The sequence below is a fragment of the Typha latifolia genome, chromosome 3 (assembly GCF_019914945.1).
Source record: "Typha latifolia isolate L0001 chromosome 3, TyphaL0001v2, whole genome shotgun sequence".
Taxonomy (NCBI): Eukaryota; Viridiplantae; Streptophyta; class Magnoliopsida; order Poales; family Typhaceae; genus Typha; species Typha latifolia.
The window spans coordinates 16153054-16170925 of NC_133088.1; the positions used below are offsets into that span (position 1 = coordinate 16153054).

General features: G+C 39.8%; 4 protein-coding genes across 5 annotated transcripts; 2 read left to right on the top strand and 2 right to left on the bottom strand.

The window, feature by feature from the left end:
* Positions 1-575: 575 nt before the first annotated feature.
* Positions 576-6178, top strand: LOC140783696 (calcium-dependent protein kinase 26-like). The gene is made up of 7 exons (XM_073130668.1): positions 576-1774; positions 2190-2333; positions 2418-2570; positions 3062-3177; positions 3805-3972; positions 4772-4996; positions 5893-6178. The coding sequence occupies exons 1-7, from the start codon at positions 1048-1050 to the stop codon at positions 6010-6012; spliced, it is 1653 nt and encodes a 550-aa protein (XP_072986769.1). The 5' UTR covers positions 576-1047; the 3' UTR covers positions 6013-6178.
* An 813-nt stretch (positions 6179-6991) lies between these two features.
* On the bottom strand, positions 6992-10013 carry LOC140783694 (pentatricopeptide repeat-containing protein At3g26782, mitochondrial-like). The gene has a single exon (XM_073130667.1). The coding sequence runs from the start codon at positions 9878-9880 to the stop codon at positions 7157-7159; it is 2724 nt and encodes a 907-aa protein (XP_072986768.1). The 5' UTR covers positions 9881-10013; the 3' UTR covers positions 6992-7156.
* A 1653-nt stretch (positions 10014-11666) lies between these two features.
* LOC140784683 (monosaccharide-sensing protein 2-like) lies at positions 11667-15245 on the top strand. 2 transcript variants are annotated; one of them, XM_073132206.1, is made up of 5 exons: positions 11667-11745; positions 11913-12479; positions 12717-13648; positions 13928-14115; positions 14270-15245. In XM_073132206.1, the coding sequence occupies exons 1-5, from the start codon at positions 11667-11669 to the stop codon at positions 14691-14693; spliced, it is 2190 nt and encodes a 729-aa protein (XP_072988307.1). In that variant the 3' UTR covers positions 14694-15245. The 2 variants fall into 2 exon arrangements, with proteins under 2 accessions (XP_072988307.1, XP_072988308.1); XM_073132207.1 differs by having other exon boundaries at positions 13928-14078; positions 14233-15245.
* Positions 15246-15814: 569 nt separating this feature from the next.
* LOC140784654 (RING-H2 finger protein ATL8-like) lies at positions 15815-16573 on the bottom strand. The gene has a single exon (XM_073132174.1). The coding sequence runs from the start codon at positions 16517-16519 to the stop codon at positions 15962-15964; it is 558 nt and encodes a 185-aa protein (XP_072988275.1). The 5' UTR covers positions 16520-16573; the 3' UTR covers positions 15815-15961.
* Between the last annotated feature and the right edge of the window lie 1299 nt (positions 16574-17872).

The window sequence follows — 17872 nt, forward strand, 5'->3', positions numbered from 1 at the left end:
CTTCTGCGTTAGGAGTGTTTGTTTATGAAGTAAAAGCTTAATAAGTGCATCACTATATCATAGATAAGTTTCCTTCTTCCTGAGGCACACGGCGTTATACCTCGAGTATACACACTCTTCACCCTTTAGTAACCAATAACGAAGAAAGATACGAGTTATGGAAAGGTTTACTTTCTCATCTAAGCATAAACAACTCTTTAATCCAGCCAACAAAAAAAAAAAATCTAAGCAAAACAATTCCATTTGTTAGAAAAGAAGTGGCCAGATCACAACTCTTGGACAGTTGGATTGGACCATTGTCCTTTTCGATAGGTCAACTCTTTAGCCATGTGCGAGTGTTCTTATTATACACCTAATTCAGTAATATAACCACGAAGAACGGTCATGATCGGAGTGATAAGGTGTGATCCCCTCCGCAAACTAAACTCTAAATAGTGGAATCGTACCTAATCCGCCGCCCACGTAGCTTTCGATCTCACGCACCAAAATTTCCTGGAAAGCGCGACATAATTTAAACTTTAAAAGAGACGAAAGCCATTTCACACCTTCTATTTAAATAAAAAAAAATCTTTTGAGAAAAGAAAAAAAGAAAAGAAAAGAAAAGAAACGAGAAATATAACCCGTCACTCTGTCCAAAGGGAGATCGAGAAGTCGGCATGAAGGCTCCTTCGTTTCTCCCTTTATAAATCCGCCTTCGATTCGGCCGCCGCCTCGAATTCCTTCCGGTTTCCGTTACTCTCCTTCCCTTCTCGATCCCTTCTCTCCTCCACGTCTAAGTGCGAACCCTAGCACTCGATCTCAGTTTAGGTTCCAGCTCGATCGGTCGAAGAAGTATCACTATTCACTGAGGGCTTGATGAGTTCGTGATCTAATTTGCTACTGGAATATCTGAAATCGAGTATTTCCAGTGGGAGGAAGCCAAGCGAGTGGAATTTAGCTCAAAAGATCTTCCTTCTAGTTCCTTTTTATCCTTCTAGATTTCGTGATTTCTCTTCGATTTCGTTGAGGTTTTGATGCTATATTCTTGAGGGATATATCCTCCCTTTAATGGGCAACACATGCCGCGGATCTTTTGGAAGCAAGTACCACCAAGGCATCTTGGAGCCCACGGAGCGATCCACCTCTAATCGCAATCACTCCTCCGACGGCTCCTACTCCCCCCAAAAAGCCAAGGACACAGAGGTCAACGCCGTCGTCAGCCCCAAGCCGAGGACCAAACCCATGTCCGCTGCCGCTGCCATAAGACGGGGCTTTGACCCCAACACCAACAACGTTCTCGGCCACAGAACCCCAAACATTCGGGACCTCTACATTCTCGGCCGGAAGCTAGGGCAAGGACAATTCGGCACAACATACCTTTGCACCGAGATCGCCACTGGCGTCGACTATGCCTGCAAGTCCATCGCAAAGCGTAAGCTCATATCAAAAGAGGACGTCGAGGACGTTCGCAGGGAGATCCAGATCATGCACCACCTCGCGGGGCATAAAAATGTTGTCAAAATCAAGGGTGCGTACGAGGATACGCTCTGTGTGCACATTGTGATGGAGCTCTGTGCCGGAGGGGAACTCTTTGATCGAATTATTCAGAGGGGGCATTACAGTGAGCGCAAGGCAGCTGAGCTTACGAGGATTATTGTTGGTGTTGTAGAGGCATGCCACTCACTTGGTGTCATGCATCGGGACCTCAAGCCGGAAAATTTCTTGCTGGTTAATAAGGAAGATGATTCGTCACTTAAGGCTATTGATTTCGGGCTCTCGGTGTTCTTTAAGCCGGGTAAGGAGCAAATGGAACCAATTCTAACCATGAAATTCTGACTGCTGCCACAAGACTTGATTCCTTCTGCAAATTATTAGACAATCCCATCTGAGAATATTAGACAATACGGCTTGATAAATATCATAAATCCACCATATAATATCTTGTTTCTATTGTAGTCATAACAATTGAGTTATTTTTGTCACTGGCAATTGAGTTATTTTTGTCACAGGCTGTTTCTGACTACTTTCTTATTTATATTAAACTAATTTTCTCTTGTTATTCTGTATCTTTAATCCTTAATTTCCACGTCATAAATTAACTTTGGTGTGGTAACCTCTTTGTATAGAGTATTAGAACCAAATGCATATGCTCTGGTGTCACTTTCTATGCGTACTGGACTTAATTTTTATTTGGATCCGTGCAACTTCAGGTCAGGTGTTCACCGATGTGGTTGGCAGCCCATACTATGTCGCTCCGGAGGTACTACGCAAGCATTATGGACCAGAAGCTGATGTCTGGACAGCTGGTGTTATTCTTTACATCTTGCTGAGTGGTGTACCACCATTTTGGGCGGGTATAACTCACTGCTCACTGCATCATCTTTTTAATGTCGATAGAATTAGTAAAACTGATTATTTTCCTCCTTATCTCTTTCCAGAAACACAACAAGGAATATTTGATGCAGTTCTGAAGGGGTTCATTGATTTTGATTCGGAACCATGGCCTTTCATATCTGATAGTGCAAAAGATCTTATAAGGAGAATGCTCTGTCCTCATCCTTCACAGCGCTTGACAGCTCATGAAGTTCTATGTTAGTCTTCTTGAACTCTTACTTTATAAACTCATCTCCTTTCTTGATTGTAATATATTGATAATGTCCTCTGGGAGTAGCCAAAAGGTGTTATTATTTGTCCTCTGAATTGTCTACCAAATTTGTTGCTTGGGATGACTTCTTTGTTGCAATCCAGAGCCATATAAATAATTTGTTCAATCATAAGTACAAGTGAAAAATGCTTTTATAGTCCATAGAGTTAAGGAAAGTACTTGTTGCATCTAGTCTTTTATGAGAAAAGCAAATATTTATTGAATGAGGAGCTATTGCATAGCCTTTGCAATATGGCAATTTGCATCGACAAAATGCTGCCTTGTGTTTATAAGCAAAAGTTTATGAACATAATGCTTTTCCCTAGGAAGGAGTAGATAGTATGATTTATTGAGCTTATGGACGCTGTTCATTGTTTATACTTCACCTTGAAAAATATATAAATGTTTCCACAAATTATAGTCTTCACTTGCAAGCAGGTCATCCCTGGATATGTGAGAATGGAGTTGCTCCTGATCGGGCTCTAGATCCAGCTGTCCTCTCTCGCCTCAAACAATTTTCTGCAATGAATAAGCTAAAGAAGATGGCTTTGCGAGTGAGTGCATTTAATTTTCTTTAAATAGTTATAACGAAACTCAAACTATTTGGAAGGTTTGTTTGCAATGATGAACTGTTAGCATGTTAAGATGACTTTGGTCTGCTTTTTATCTTATCTTTTGACAAATTCTCTTGTTAGTCCTGAATGTCCTTTACAATAAGGAAAACTAGTTAATTTTGATACTGCTGCCTCTGTGTATAAAAGTTCATTGTTCATTTTTTTTTTTCTTTGAAATTGTCTGCTTGTAAGCAATTCTGTTGATATGTTACAGAACTTTGGTACTAAAGTACTCTACATGATAACACAATCATGACCATAGAACCTTTAGGAAAATTATTGGTAGACAATTTTCTGTGGGTATTTGTAAGAAAATGAGTGATCTATAAAATCTATCATGCTCATCTTGCTATCTTTGGTTTGAAATTATTAATTGGGTTACCATTACTCATTAATTGCCGAGTCTCCTAGGACTTATACTGAGAATTTCTAGTCCTTTTGTGGTTTGTGCCAGGAGAAATTTATGATGATAATTATAGTCTTCTTATTATGTGCCTTTATTATCATCATAGTTGGCACATCACTATGGTCATCACAAACTAAAAGAGTTGTTTTACATTTTACCAGGTAATAGCTGAAAGCCTTTCAGAAGAAGAGATTGCTGGATTAAAAGAAATGTTCAAGGCAATGGATACTGACAACAGTGGTGCAATCACATTCGATGAGCTCAAAGCAGGTCTAAGAAGATATGGCTCTACACTGAAGGATACAGAAATCCGTGATCTTATGGAAGCCGTAAGTTCGTTATCCCATCAAATTTGCAGTTTGTCAAATGGCTGCATCACACTGGATGATTGAAACATAGAACAGAGCAAGTGATTTAATAATTGCACATGCATCTAGAGTATCGGTCTTATTGTCTGTGTCTTCTCTTAAAAACAAAAGTTCTTTCAAGAACTTTGGGAATTGATCTCATAGTAAATGCTTCAACTTGAAAAATTAGCTAATTTGTGACAAAAGATAGATAGATTCATTAATTGTAGTGAGAGCATCAATTGGCTCTGATGAGGTATCCAGTCTGTTCTCCAGTTTTCCAACTTCCTTTCCACTGGCCTCTAGGACTTCCAGAGATTGGTAAAGTACCAGCTTGTAGAGGATGGAAAGTTCAATCACTTGGATGCTGAAACATAATTGGCTAACCCTTCAGAAAGTGGTTTATACCATACTTCTCCCTGGTGCATTCAAGAATTCTATTTACATGGTCTACTTTCTTGGGCCATGAGTTGGATAGACTGCTAGAACTCTTTCCTTGGAAATTGCTTTATACTCCAGAACTAATATGGATGGCATATTATATGTATACTGACTTTTCCACATATAGCCATATAAGTTTTAGTTGATTTAATCTTTCCTCTTGTTATGAATTGCGTTTTAATCTTTCCTCTTGTTTTGAATTGCGTTGGCTTGACATTTGATGTTGAATACAATTATTGTTCTGTTCTTTGAAGATTCTTTTGGTTACTTGAGATTGATAAATTTGTTGCTAGAATAATTTCATATGCCGGGATTGTCTCACTGGTTATCATCATTATAGGCTGATATAGACAACAGTGGTACCATTGATTACAAAGAATTCATTGCTGCAACAGTGCATCTGAACAAATTAGAACGTGAAGAACATCTTGTGGCAGCCTTTTCATATTTTGACAAAGATGGAAGTGGTTATATTACGGTCGACGAACTCCAGCAAGCTTGTAAAGAGCATAACATGCCAGATGTTTTTCTTGAAGATATCATTAAAGAAGTGGATCAAGATAATGTAAGTTCCATCATGTACTAAAATGTCAATATAATCTTTTATTTCTAAAACTTGCATGGCATAAATGGTCTTAACTAGAGCAATCTTCATGAGTAGCATGTCAGTAGAACATATATTAGTACGTGTTTCTTTTAAAATGATAGAACATTGTTGGAATGTTAAAACATCATATACATAAGTGGACCTAGCAAAACAATTCTTGAATCTGAACTTTCCTTTTCTTTGAGGATCCTAAAGTGTTTTGCTGTGGTTAAAGTTATCTTGGCTTTGAGGAACTTGACACCATTCCTCTCTAATATGGATATCTATGTTGGCTTGAAGCTGCCTACAGAAATTCTGCTTCATACAAATTTAGGAACTTTATCTCTATGGTCAAATTAGTAACAGCAACTTTTTTTTATTTGGTAACAACAACAATAGCATTTTTTCCTTTGTTTCCAGCTCGAGATTATCTTACTTTTGTGTGATCAACCAATTGGTGTTTAACATAAATGCTCAGAACCTGGATGATTTAAGCATGCCTATTTGCACTCTTATGGTTTGAGAAAATGGTCACATAGATCTCTTGGAGGTCTTATTACCCTATACACCTTTAACTTTTGAAGTCTCCTGCTGGAAAAATATCACTAACACAATATCGTAAAACTTTAGAAAGGCACATCATATACTTCATACAACTACATCTTGTATTTTTGTGAAAAGCTAGATGTCGTGGATTGCCTTCATATAGCCAAAGAACTTTGGAATTGATGCTAAACAAGGTCTATTTTTAATTTTGTCCAAATCTTCATGTTGCTGACTAGCTGCATATTTTTGCCAACAAAGATGATAAACAAATTTTTATAAGCTGGTATACCTCTTTGTTGGGACTCTCATGCTTCTTCTGTTTGTTTCAGGATGGCCGAATTGACTACGGTGAGTTTGTTGCTATGATGCAAAAGGGCAACATGGGAGTTGGAAGACGGACAATGAGAAATAGTTTGAATATTAGTATGAGGGACGTACCTGGGGCTTAATGAAGTGTTAGACTTGTATATGTTTTGTTGTATCCTCTGTTCTTACAGATCCTTTTTGTATTTCAGTTTAAAATGTACTTGAAAAGAAGTGGCACTTCTGAAGAATTTGGTTAATTACCACGATTTATTTGATGAAGTACAAAATCCACTAACTCGTGAATGATTATGTACTCGTACATCTTAAAACTTAGCTATGGGGCACTGTTAGTAAACATTCTTCTTTTGTACTTCATCCACTGGAAACTTTGTTGTATGAGAATCGCAACCATTTCTTAATTACAGTAAAAAAAAAAGCATCAAATTATTGAGTAATTCTCGAGCAAGTCTGGAGATTCAATTGATCGATGACTCTTAGTTTTTCTTGTTCATAAGTGAATTTCTGAACTATTTATGTATGCTGTTATGCTTTGTATCCTTCTACAATTATTGTTTTAATATTAATTCGGAAGCTTCTTGGATTCAAAAAAATTTCTTGCCCTAAATAAGAATAAATTCTTGGCATTTCAGTTTCAAGTTCATTCAGCAGATACCCTCCCCAACCTTTTTGCAGGATTACTATGCCATGCATAAGATTCTAGAAGACAGAGAGCCCCTTTGTGTGACTCGGAAGTACTCGCTCTTTGTTTCTATTGTTAAGTCTTTGTCTGTCCAAATGTAGCCATGGAAACAAAATTTCATCCCAGACGCCAGGCCCAGCCCGGGTCGGAGAAAAGCACGATTTGTGGACAAATAGACCATTAGCTTCATCACGGAATCCAGGCCCAACCGGGTTGCTGCAATCTCGACGACGATTGCGGATTGCTCGATCACACACAGCAACCACTGACGCATTCCACTGTGGATTCCACGAGAAAGTTGAAGGGAATTTGGAGAGGTCTTCCTTCCAAAAACTTGAAAGTCGTTGAGGTAAGAGTCGGGATATAGGATCAAGTACAGTATTAGTTGGATGCCAAAGAGGAGATCATGAAAGGAGACCGACTTCAAATATTTGAGATAGAAGATTTATAATCAGCTGAAACAAGATCTATACCGATTGCCTGGTGTGCAACTTAACAAACAAATCAATTTGATCTATTCAAGTCCGGGTAGAACTTCTCTTTTGTTGTTGTGAAGGTTGCGTTTCATGAGACAAATAATCTCTATATCACCAGTAGTCCCCACAAGAGCAATCCCCTTCTTTGAAATGGTGAAAGCGGACGGCATCTCTAACCACCACCTCCCTAGCAGTTACCAATGATATTAACTTGATTGTAGTGTGACAATCACTGCAGATGCGAAGATTCTTCATAATATGGATGGGCATCCAAGGAGGCAAGCTTATCAATGCAAAAGCTACAGCTAGCTTCTCACTGTGCTGGCTCTGCGATTGTGAAGTTGCCATCTTTACGTAACCGAGAGGCTCAATTTTTTCAACCAGTTCATCTAGCTTTCTCCGAATGGTCACTATTTGTGGATGGTTTGCATCATCAGCTGTAAAAATGTGAACTTTATTATCCACTTCGGTCCAACTATAGCCAGGATTCTTTCTTATCCCTTTGTCTCTCATTAGTTTTCTTACTCCTGCAGAATCATCCGACTTCCCTGCATCAGCATATATCTTTGACAGAAGCATATAGCTTCCGGAATCTTGCGAATCTAATTCAAATAGATGTTTCGCAGCAATTTCTGCAAGTTCTGCATTGCGATATGTCTTACAAGCTCCAAGGAGAGCTCCCCAAACTTCAGCACTTGGTTGGATCGGCATGTTATGTATCAAGTTCTTTGCTTCTTCCAGAAAACCTGCTCGGCTGAGAAGATCTACCATGCAAGAAAAATGCTCTAGACCTGGAGATATGTTATGAACTCTGGTCATGTAATCAAAATAAAATTTTCCTTCCTGCACGAGTCCAGAGTGACTACATCCTGATAAAACTGCAACATAGCTTATGTAATCCGGTTTTATTCCCTTATCCAACATGCCCTCAAAGATATCTATAGCTTTCTTCCCATCACCATTCTGTGCATATCCTGTGATCATGGCATTCCAAGTAACCAAATCCTTATTGACAACAGAATTGAAGAACTCTCGAGCTTCTACTATCTTTCCACATTTGGAGTACATAGTGATGATCGCATTAGCCACTGAAATGTCCAGATTAAGCCCCACTCTGACGGTGTGAGCCACAATCTGATTACTGAGTCTAACTGCTGCTATATCAGCACAGGCTCTAAACAGCATCACAAATGTAACCCAATCTGGACTTACATTATTTTCCCTTCGCATGGTGGCATACAATTTGAGGCCTTGTTCCTCATTCCCATGCTGTATATATGCACCTAACATCGCGTTCCAAGTAACTACATTCCTGGTGGTCATATTATAAAAGAACTCACTAGCTTTATTAACATTCCCCATCTGAGAATATGCAGTAATCATGCTAGTCCATGATATGACATCTCTTGTGACCATCGAACCAAAGATGGACTCAGCAGTCTTTACATCACCACACTTTGCATACATTGTAATGAGCGCATTGGACACAGGAACAGCTAAAATATAGCCACTCTTCAAAGAAAGTGAATGTAACTGACTCCCAAGAGATATACTCATCCTGCTGCAACAAGCACTTATTAAAGATGCTAGTGTAAACTGGTCAGAGGTAAGCAATTTTGCTCTCATCTGATTAAATAACTCCGTAGATTCTTTCACACACCCGCATAGAGCAAATCCGCCAATAAGAGCTGTCCATGCCACAATGTTACGTTCAGGTAAAGAGTCAAATGTTCTCTTTGCTACCTCCAGATGGCCACATTTGGCATAAAAGTTGACCAGGGCACTCCCAACAAATGCATCAATACTCAGTTGGTTCCTAATAATATGAGCATGAAGATGCTTTCCCCATTCCAAATTAGATATATTAGCACATGCAGTAAGAATGCTAGTGTAAGTCATAGAATTAAGTTCTAGACCTTCATTACGCATATCTATGATCATGGAAAGGGCTTCTTCCCCTCGCCCATTTTGGGACAACATTGATACCATCATATTCCATGATACGACATCCCGTTCAGGCATCTTATTAAACAATTCAAGAGCACATCCTGCACCATAAGACTTCGAGTAACCCCACAGCATACTGTTCCAAGAGAAAAGATCTGGACTTGCCACCTGATCAAATAATTTAGCAGCTAAATCAGTGGCATCACACTTAACATACATGTCAATTAGAGCCCCCTCAACTTGTGGGTCTCCTCCAAAGTCGAATTTTTCAGCAAGACCATGCAACTGAAGGCCCAATTCACGATTCTGAATAGCACCACAAGCTTTCATCGCACATGTAAAAGTAAATATATTCGCCTCACAATTTGCACAGCGGCGCATCAAAACAAACACCTCCGCTATTTCCAAAAATTTTCCGTTGCGGAAGTACCCAGACATAAGTGTATTCCAAGAGGAAGCATCTCTAACGGGCATTTCATCGAACATTTTGACCGCGTCACCTAATCTACCAAACTTCGAATACCCGTTAATCATCATGTTGTAAGAGATCACATTTGGATCGGATATTCCTTCAAACACATGTCGGGCATCATCGAGAGCGCCGCAATTGAAGTAAGCGTTGACGAGATTGTTCTGGAGGAAGACGGAGGAGGTGAGGCCGAGAGAGAAGAGACGGGCATGGAGCTTCTGGGCCTCGGAAATTGAGGACAGGGATTTCATGGAGTCGTAGAGCTCTTGGGTCAAAACCATATAGGAGTCGCCGAGGGAAGGAGAGGTTAGTGGGGTTATAGAATTGGTGGGTTTGGGTCGAGAGGACAACGGGAAGGCGAGGAACTCGGGAAGAGAGGAAGAAGAAGGCTTCAGGCGAGGCCATGAGAGCTTGACCATCCAAAGTTAGAGGTTTTCTTCGTGTAGTGGTTATCTCATTTAACTAAAGTTCTTCCAAAGTTTTGACAGATAACTTTCTCATGACTAAAGAGTTTATGAATTTAGTCTAATTTTAAATTACTATTGTATAGAAAATTATTTGATAGTTTGGCTTAACTATGCGACTCCATTCATAATTCTGCTGTGCAATTGGCTTGAAAGAGCAATACGATTCCGGCTCCGTTTTCCTCTGCTTCGTCAGCCAACTTCTTCCATGGTAAGGTGTCGTCGTCATTGCACATGACACGAGAAATTTGACTCCACGGTCTAATATCAATCGTTTACTCTTCGTAACGCTTCGGCATCTCGTTCTGGCAATGTTCTTCTTCTCAATGAATTATGTTAACTTGAAGCAAGTGATAATATTTAATTCAGAGTAATTTTGATGATACACATGACTTAAAGTCTAGATTATATAACTAACTAAGCCTAAATACCTCTATATTTTAAAAAGGTTGCCATTTTGTCCAATCCATATAATGATAAAAAAAGTCTAGTGAATAAAGGCAAATACATAGGAAACTTAATGAAATTTATAAATAACACCCTAAAACTGTTTTTGGACATTTTGTTTTTCTTAAAAAGAAAATCTTGTTATTTTTTATTAGAATAATTATATTTAGTCCTCTGAATAATAATAATTATTTTTATGTACATTATCTAAAAATTTAAATTATCCATATAAATTTTCTGAACTAAATACATATTCACATAAATTACTTAATTGAAAAAAAAAAGTTAATTACATGAACTCTGAATTTTTTTGGGTGAAAAGGTCCAAGTGGTAAGGAAAAAAATTGGTGATTTCAATTAACCATTTTTTACATTCAAATAGAGAACTGTTTCAGAAAAGAGAATATGGTAACGTAGTATCTCTGTATCTGTCTACAAATATCTCGGATCTAGGGGTGCAAACAGCAAAATATTTTCAACGTAAAGTTTTATATGCAGATTTTTCTGTTACTACGTTTAAAGTAGTTTCTTATCATTTCCAGATCAGATAAAAGATAGATTTGAATTAGATAGGAGCTATTTGAATCTAATCTCTTATTAAATAATAATAATTATTATTTAAATTTAGAAAAAAGGTGTTTCAGAAAAGAGAAATTCGTAAGTAACTACTTGATAACTTTAGAATATGATATCATAGATCTGGATTTAACTGCAAAATCTCTTCAATGTAAGGTCTTATATACAAAATTATCAGTTAATCCGTTTAAGAAGAGCCGAGGAATGCGTAACTAGATCAGAGAGGACGTTCCTCTTCCGCTGGCTTCGGCTATCGCTTCTTTCTCTCCTTCTTCCTCTTCTTCCTCTTCTTCCTCTTCCTGAGAAGAACAGCGCGAGATATAGCAAAGATTTTTTTTTTATAGATTCCTCTACTCCAAAGAAGTTCTTAGATAAAATACTACCCGAGAGCAGCGAGTAAACCATTCGTTTGATCTTTCCCTTGCAGTGGATTTGTGATTTTTTCGCTTTTTTATTTCTTAGATTTTAGACGTATATATAGTTTGGGGAAGTACAGGGAGCTGTATCTCGCGCTTGCTCGTGTTTGCGGTCTTCCTCGAGAGGTATGAGAGTTAATCTGAAATCCTTTTGTTTGATCTTATTCTAGTTTCGTTGTTAAAATTTGTACCTTATATTGTGATTACTCCGGCGGCAAATTCGTATATGTCTCTCTTTATTAGATAATTTATTCCTGAATAATTCGTCCGTTTTATAAATTTTTCTTTCATTATTATAAAAGATGGCAGGAGCTCTTCTTGTTGCTGTTGCTGCTTCTATTGGTAATTTGTTGCAGGGATGGGACAATGCTACTGTTGCAGGTAAATTTCTGATTGCAAGTTGCTTGTCATATTTTTGGGCCTATGCAAATTACTTAGTCGTTAGTGTTTACTTTGGAAGTATCCGGTAAATTTTATGCTGATAAAGTTCTGTTTGTTTCTTATAGTATTTGATTAGCTTTCAATAATTTTTATTTTATTTTATCTAGGGGCTGTTCTCTATATAAAGGAAGAATTTAAATTAGAGAGTGATCCCACTGTCGAGGGGCTAATTTTAGCGATGTCGCTTATCGGGGCCACAATAACTACGACATTCTCTGGAGCAGTATCAGACAGGGTTGGTAGGCGCCCATTGCTAATTATCTCATCGATCATCTACTTTGTTAGCGGGCTTATAATGCTGTGGTCTCCCAATATCTATGTCTTACTCTTGGCAAGGCTTATAGATGGATTTGGTATCGGTTTGGCTGTTACACTTGTTCCTGTATATATTTCTGAGACGGCTCCATCGGAGGTAAGGGGGTCGTTGAATACTCTTCCTCAATTCAGTGGCTGTGGAGGATTGTTTCTGTCCTACTGTGTGCTCTTTAGGATGTCCTTGATGCCGAAGCCAGACTGGAGACTAATGCTTGGAGTTCTCTCTATTCCTTCGCTATTCTACTTCTTGCTGACAATTTTCTATTTGCCGGAATCTCCAAGGTGGCTTGTAAGTAAAGGGCGAATGGTAGAGGCCAAACAGGTTTTGCAAAGATTGCGCGGAAGGGAAGATGTCTCAGGTTTGTCGTGCCACAGATTCTATGGTTCATTTCAGAATAGATATGTTTAGTTTTGTTAGTACTGAATAACTAAATATCTGTATCTCTCAGTGTTGAATAAAATTTTATTTATTGATGGAATGCTATTTTAGCAATCTATTAATGAATCTTATGTTCTTCCACTGAAGTATTGTTATTTCCTCTATGTTGCTCGATCATGTTAAACGTGAAAAGTTGAATTTTCTTTTATCTGTACAGGAGAAATGGCCCTTCTTGTTGAAGGCTTGGGTGTAAGGGGAGATACATCTATTGAAGAGTACATTATTGGCCCTGCTAATGAGCTAATTGATGATCAGGGAGCATCTTCTCATAAGGAACAGATGACCTTGTATGGGCCTGGAGAGGACCTTTCTTGGATTGCCCAGCCTGTTAAGGGACAAAGTGCCCTTGGAAGTGCTCTTGCTCCTGTCTCTCACCATGGCACTGTGGAGAACCAGAGTGTACCTCTCATCGACCCCTTGGTCACTCTTTTTGGAAGTGTGCATGAGAAGCTGCCTGAGATGGGAAGTGCTAGAAGTACACGATTTCCCAATTTTGGCAGCATGTTCAGTGTAGCGGAGCAGCATCCAAAAACTGAGGAATGGGATGAAGAAAGTCTTCAAAGGGGCAACGAAAACTATGAATCTGATGGCATTGGTAGTGATTCTGATAACCTGCAAAGTCCATTGCTTTCTCACCAAACAAGCATGGAAGAAATGGAGATTGCCCCACGACAGAGTGTCTTAGATATGAGAAGAAGTAGCAGTCTCATGCTGCAGGGGTATGGTGGGGAGGCAGTCAGTAGTTTGGGTATTGGTGGAGGATGGCAACTTGCTTGGGAATGGTCTGAGAGAAATGGGACGGATGGGAAGAAGGAAAGAGGTTTAAAAAGAATTTATTTGCATCAAGAGGGTGTGTCTGGGTCACTTCCAGGAGGTGAAGTTCCTGAAGAGGGTCAATATATCCACGCTGCAGCATTGGTCAGTGATCCTGCTCTATACTCTAAGCATAAGATGAACTGGCATACCATTGGTCCCGCAATGGTTCATCCATCAGAGGCAGCTGCTAAAGGTCCAAAGTGGAAAGATCTTTTTGAACCCGGAGTAAGGCACGCGCTGTTAATTGGAATCGGGATTCAAATCCTTCAGCAGGTAAAAATGTTGGGTTTAGAACAATTAGCAACTGGAGCATTAACCCGTGGGAAAGGGAGTAGCGTAGCGCTGTAGCGGCCACTGGGTGGCATGCACTTTACATTACTTTGATTAAGCACAAACCCTTAAGAAGCAACAAAGAATTTAAATTCTAAAAGAACTGTGTCATGTCTTTCTAATATGCAGTTTCCAAATAAACTTGTTAGCTTTCACTGGACTGCTTCTGTAGCATCCTTTCTTTACGCCATATTTATCTTTGCACCTTCTGTATATCTGCAGTTTGCTGGCATAAATGGTGTTTTATACTACACCCCTCAGATACTCAAGCAAGCTGGGGTTGAAGTTCTTCTTGCAAATATTGGCGTTAGTTCAGACTCTGCATCTATCCTTATCAGTGGCGTCACAACACTGTTGATGCTTCCTGCTATTGGTGTTGCCATGAGACTCATGGATATATCTGGAAGAAGGTTGCTGCTCTTTCTTTACCGATAATTCTTGTCCAGTTTCTTAATTTACTTAGCAAATACATTTCTCATATCAATTTCTTGCATTTTAAGACACTTTGATCTTAGTATGAAGAGAAGTAATAATCATTGTGCCCCCTATTTTTCCTTCACCCAGATCCCTACTTCTGTTCACGATTCCCATCTTGATTGCATCCTTGATTGTCTTGGTTGTGGCCAACCTGGTGGACATGGGTATGATGGTCCATGCTGTGCTCTCCACTATCAGCGTCATCATTTACTTCTGCTTCTTCGTCATGGGATTCGGCCCAGTTCCAAATATTCTTTGCGCGGAAATCTTCCCAACTCAGGTTCGTGGCATGTGCATTGCCATCTGTGCTCTAACATTCTGGTTTGGAGATATCATCGTCACCTATAGTCTTCCCTTGATGCTGAACTCATTTGGGCTTGCTGGTGTGTTCGGAATTTATGCAATTGTGTGCATAATAGCTTTCCTATTTGTGTTTCTGGAAGTCCCTGAAACTAAGGGCATGCCTCTTGAGGTTATTGCCGAATTCTTCGCAGTTGGCTCAAAGGAGTAGTTAGAAAACGAAACCTTTATATCATCCCCATCGCAGTTGCAGTCCTATCCCCGGGCATGTACTTAACTTGCATAACTCATTCACCTTGACTGACTACCAATCATGTAATCCTTTGGAAGGACGAAGTTATGAGGAGAATGAAGAAGAAGGGGATCAGCATGAAGAAGCGCTCGACAAAGTGAGGTGGATGACTGGTAAATTGGTACTTCTATCTGGCAAAAGGCATTTTAAAGCAGGAAATTCTAAAAGCTCTTATCCTCTCTTTTTTTGTGCTGTTTAGGTGCATTTCATTCTCTTTTGTTGCAATGACTATTGCTAACCATTACCATGTTCTTGGATTATTAGAAACTTAGAATCCGTCAATTTATGCCCTGATCTGTTGTGCCACATGCAGTACTTGAGTTAACTACCACATATTACTAAGTTTTCAGCTGCACCCTTTTCATTGAGATGGTATTCGAACTCTGTATTAAATGGGATCACTGAATCTATTATTAGCATGGAATGGTGAAAAGCATGCAGGAGTGTGCTATTTCTTTTTCTTTTTCTTTTTTAACTATCTATCTACTTCACATGCTTTTATTTTCTATTGTCGATTAATCGAACTGTTTGACTCGTGAATTCCATTGATTTGCATCATAGATTAGATTCTCTTAGAGAATTGCAAGCCTCTTGACAAATCACACCAGTGGGCTCTAGAGGAATGACAAGTAGGATACCAGGATTACCAGAGTGGAGCACAATAAACATTTGATGTTACTTCCCTACGAAATTTCCATTCTGGATTCAAATTTGAATCCGGAGTTGTTCTACGAGAATGTTAAAGTATTATTATCATAATTATCACCATTATTGTTATTAATGATTATAATAACAATAGCTAGAATTAAATGGCAGTTCTTGTGTTAACCTATTCCCTACTACGGATGCCACACTGTCAACTTGACACTCTCAAGTCACGAGCTTTCTATGATCCCTAACCGTCACATCCATTCCTCTTAACAAACTACCACAAGCCAACAACCCCCTCGCTTCCGAGGGCTAAACAGTAATTAAACTTCGTTTATTATTATTATTTTTTCATTTGCCCCTCCTCATTCTTATCCACTGAAGAACAAAGAGAAGAAAAGGAGATACGTGCAAAATTTGTATAACTTATAAATCCTATCCTTTTTTCATATATTTTATATGTGTATATATATATATATCAAAGCTAAGAGAATTGAAATTTATGCAATTCCCTGGTAAGATTCGAGATGCTAATACTACTATGGAAGGAACCTATTGGAGTAGCCGTCCTCCCTAGCCTTCGCCCCCTCCTCCACCTCCGCCGCCGCCGACGACGTGGCGCACCTCCGACACGGCGGCAGCGGCGCCGCCACGACGAGGACCCGGCGACAAGAGGGGCACGACGCGCGGGAGCGGAGCCACGTGTCCACGCATCCGACGTGGAATCTGTGCCCGCACTGCGGCAGGATCCGGATCTCCTCCCCCTCCACGAACTCCGCGAGGCAGATCGCGCACTCCGCCGCCATCTCTCCCCCATCGCCGCCATACGACGCCGTAGGCAGCGACTGGAGGGCCTTCTTCTTGATTCCCTTGTTTGCGGGCGCGAGCTGCGGAGACCCGCCGCCGCCGCCACCTGCCACGGAGGAGGATCGCCAAGCCCAGGCGCAGCGCGCCACTAGGGCGAGGCCGACGACGCAGACGAGGGCGCAGAGCAGCGCTGCCAGGAAAAACACCGCGTCGGAGTCCATGGAGTCCGGCGGCGGAGCTGCCGGAGTTTGGGAGGAATTCGTTTGAAGAATTCTCGACGCGGGAGGCATGAGAGAAAGAGAGTAGAAGAGCAGAGGAGGGAAGGTGAGCTTTCGAGATTGAGGCTTTCCATTTTATACAGAGTGGAATTGGGGATCTATTAAATTTGAAGAAATAATATGCAGAGAAACCCTCTCTTTTGTTCCAAATTACGACAAATTTCTCATAAAGGAGGTGTAGATCGCAAAAAGGATGCACACGTGTCAAAAATCCAGGATTCAACGTGGGTCTGCACACGAGATGCTTTCATGTGATCGCAGACGCCAACGGCTGGTGATGCTCTGATGACACGATGCTTTATGTAAAGATGAAGTTGGATTTTGGTAGTTTGCAATAATGCAGTAATAATTCAGTATTGAGGTTCGAATATGACAACAGTAATTGGCACTTTATTCATTACTGCAGGTAGTAGGTCATCTATCTTTGGCATTCCTCCAAATGTACCACTCCCTTGTCTCAGCTTTGCTTGCCCAAAAGACACTGGATAGTAGCCAGATAAGAATTGCCAATTTTATTCAGCACATGTATGGAATTCTTACTCTATCCAATATGGATAGCTTCAGGCCCAAGTTATCTGCGTATATACTGTAATTATTCCAACCATGCACTTTCAAATAGAGGCAAGAATTGTGAACTGCTAAAACTCACATACAATGCTCAAGCCTGCATTTAGTATCTGGGAATGGGATGGGTCCTGCTCCTCTCATTTAAAGCCCCAGTTGCCTCTACTTTGGCTCTTTCAAGTGACCAGCTATTTCAACAACTGCATCACTTGGGGAGCCAAAACAAATACTTAAAACTCAAAGAGGTAGTAGTACATTATAGCAACATTTGATGCTACTAGAAAAGATGGAGGTTATACTCGAAAAAGATACTTTCCAGAATAATATTTGGTTGTATATTTCCACACAGAAGTTGGTTCTGAGGAGGCAATTTTGCAACTATAATTCAAAGACATCGACTATTGACACAGACTTGATGGGAACTCAGTGCCTCCACACACTGCACTTCTGAAGCATAGCATGTGATCACTTATCTTCTTTCTTCCAGATACCCTTTAGTTCAATTTGTCATGATGGAGTACTTTGAACTGTATGCTGCCAACTTAGGAACCTCATCTTAAAGTGGACAAGTTGATGAATGAAACAAATTCAAAGTGAAGCAATGACTGCACATAAACAGTTTTTTTTTATTGAGAGCCCCTAATTGAAATATGACCTGATTACTCAAAACACATACATAGAACATAATCGAATTATTCTTTCGGAGAATCCTGTAGCTGCAGTGTAATGAAACAAGTTAATGTTCTTAAATAAATATGTCTGCAATTTTCTTTTTGCACTTTTGCTGCAATGATCTAAGCC

Excerpts from the sequence above, each read along its gene's own strand:
- LOC140783696 (XM_073130668.1), top strand. The coding sequence starts at position 1,048 with ATGGGCAACACATGCCGCGGATCTTTTGGAAGCAAGTACCACCAAGGC. Across the intron at positions 2,334-2,417 it reads TGTACCACCATTTTGGGCGG|AAACACAACAAGGAATATTT; the intron begins GTATAACTCACT and ends ATCTCTTTCCAG. Across the intron at positions 3,973-4,771 it reads TCCGTGATCTTATGGAAGCC|GCTGATATAGACAACAGTGG; the intron begins GTAAGTTCGTTA and ends TCATCATTATAG.
- LOC140783694 (XM_073130667.1), bottom strand. The coding sequence starts at position 9,880 with ATGGTCAAGCTCTCATGGCCTCGCCTGAAGCCTTCTTCTTCCTCTCTT.
- LOC140784683 (XM_073132206.1), top strand. The coding sequence starts at position 11,667 with ATGGCAGGAGCTCTTCTTGTTGCTGTTGCTGCTTCTATTGGTAATTTG. Across the intron at positions 12,480-12,716 it reads CGGAAGGGAAGATGTCTCAG|GAGAAATGGCCCTTCTTGTT; the intron begins GTTTGTCGTGCC and ends TTATCTGTACAG. Across the intron at positions 14,116-14,269 it reads ATGGATATATCTGGAAGAAG|ATCCCTACTTCTGTTCACGA; the intron begins GTTGCTGCTCTT and ends TCCTTCACCCAG.
- LOC140784654 (XM_073132174.1), bottom strand. The coding sequence starts at position 16,519 with ATGCCTCCCGCGTCGAGAATTCTTCAAACGAATTCCTCCCAAACTCCG.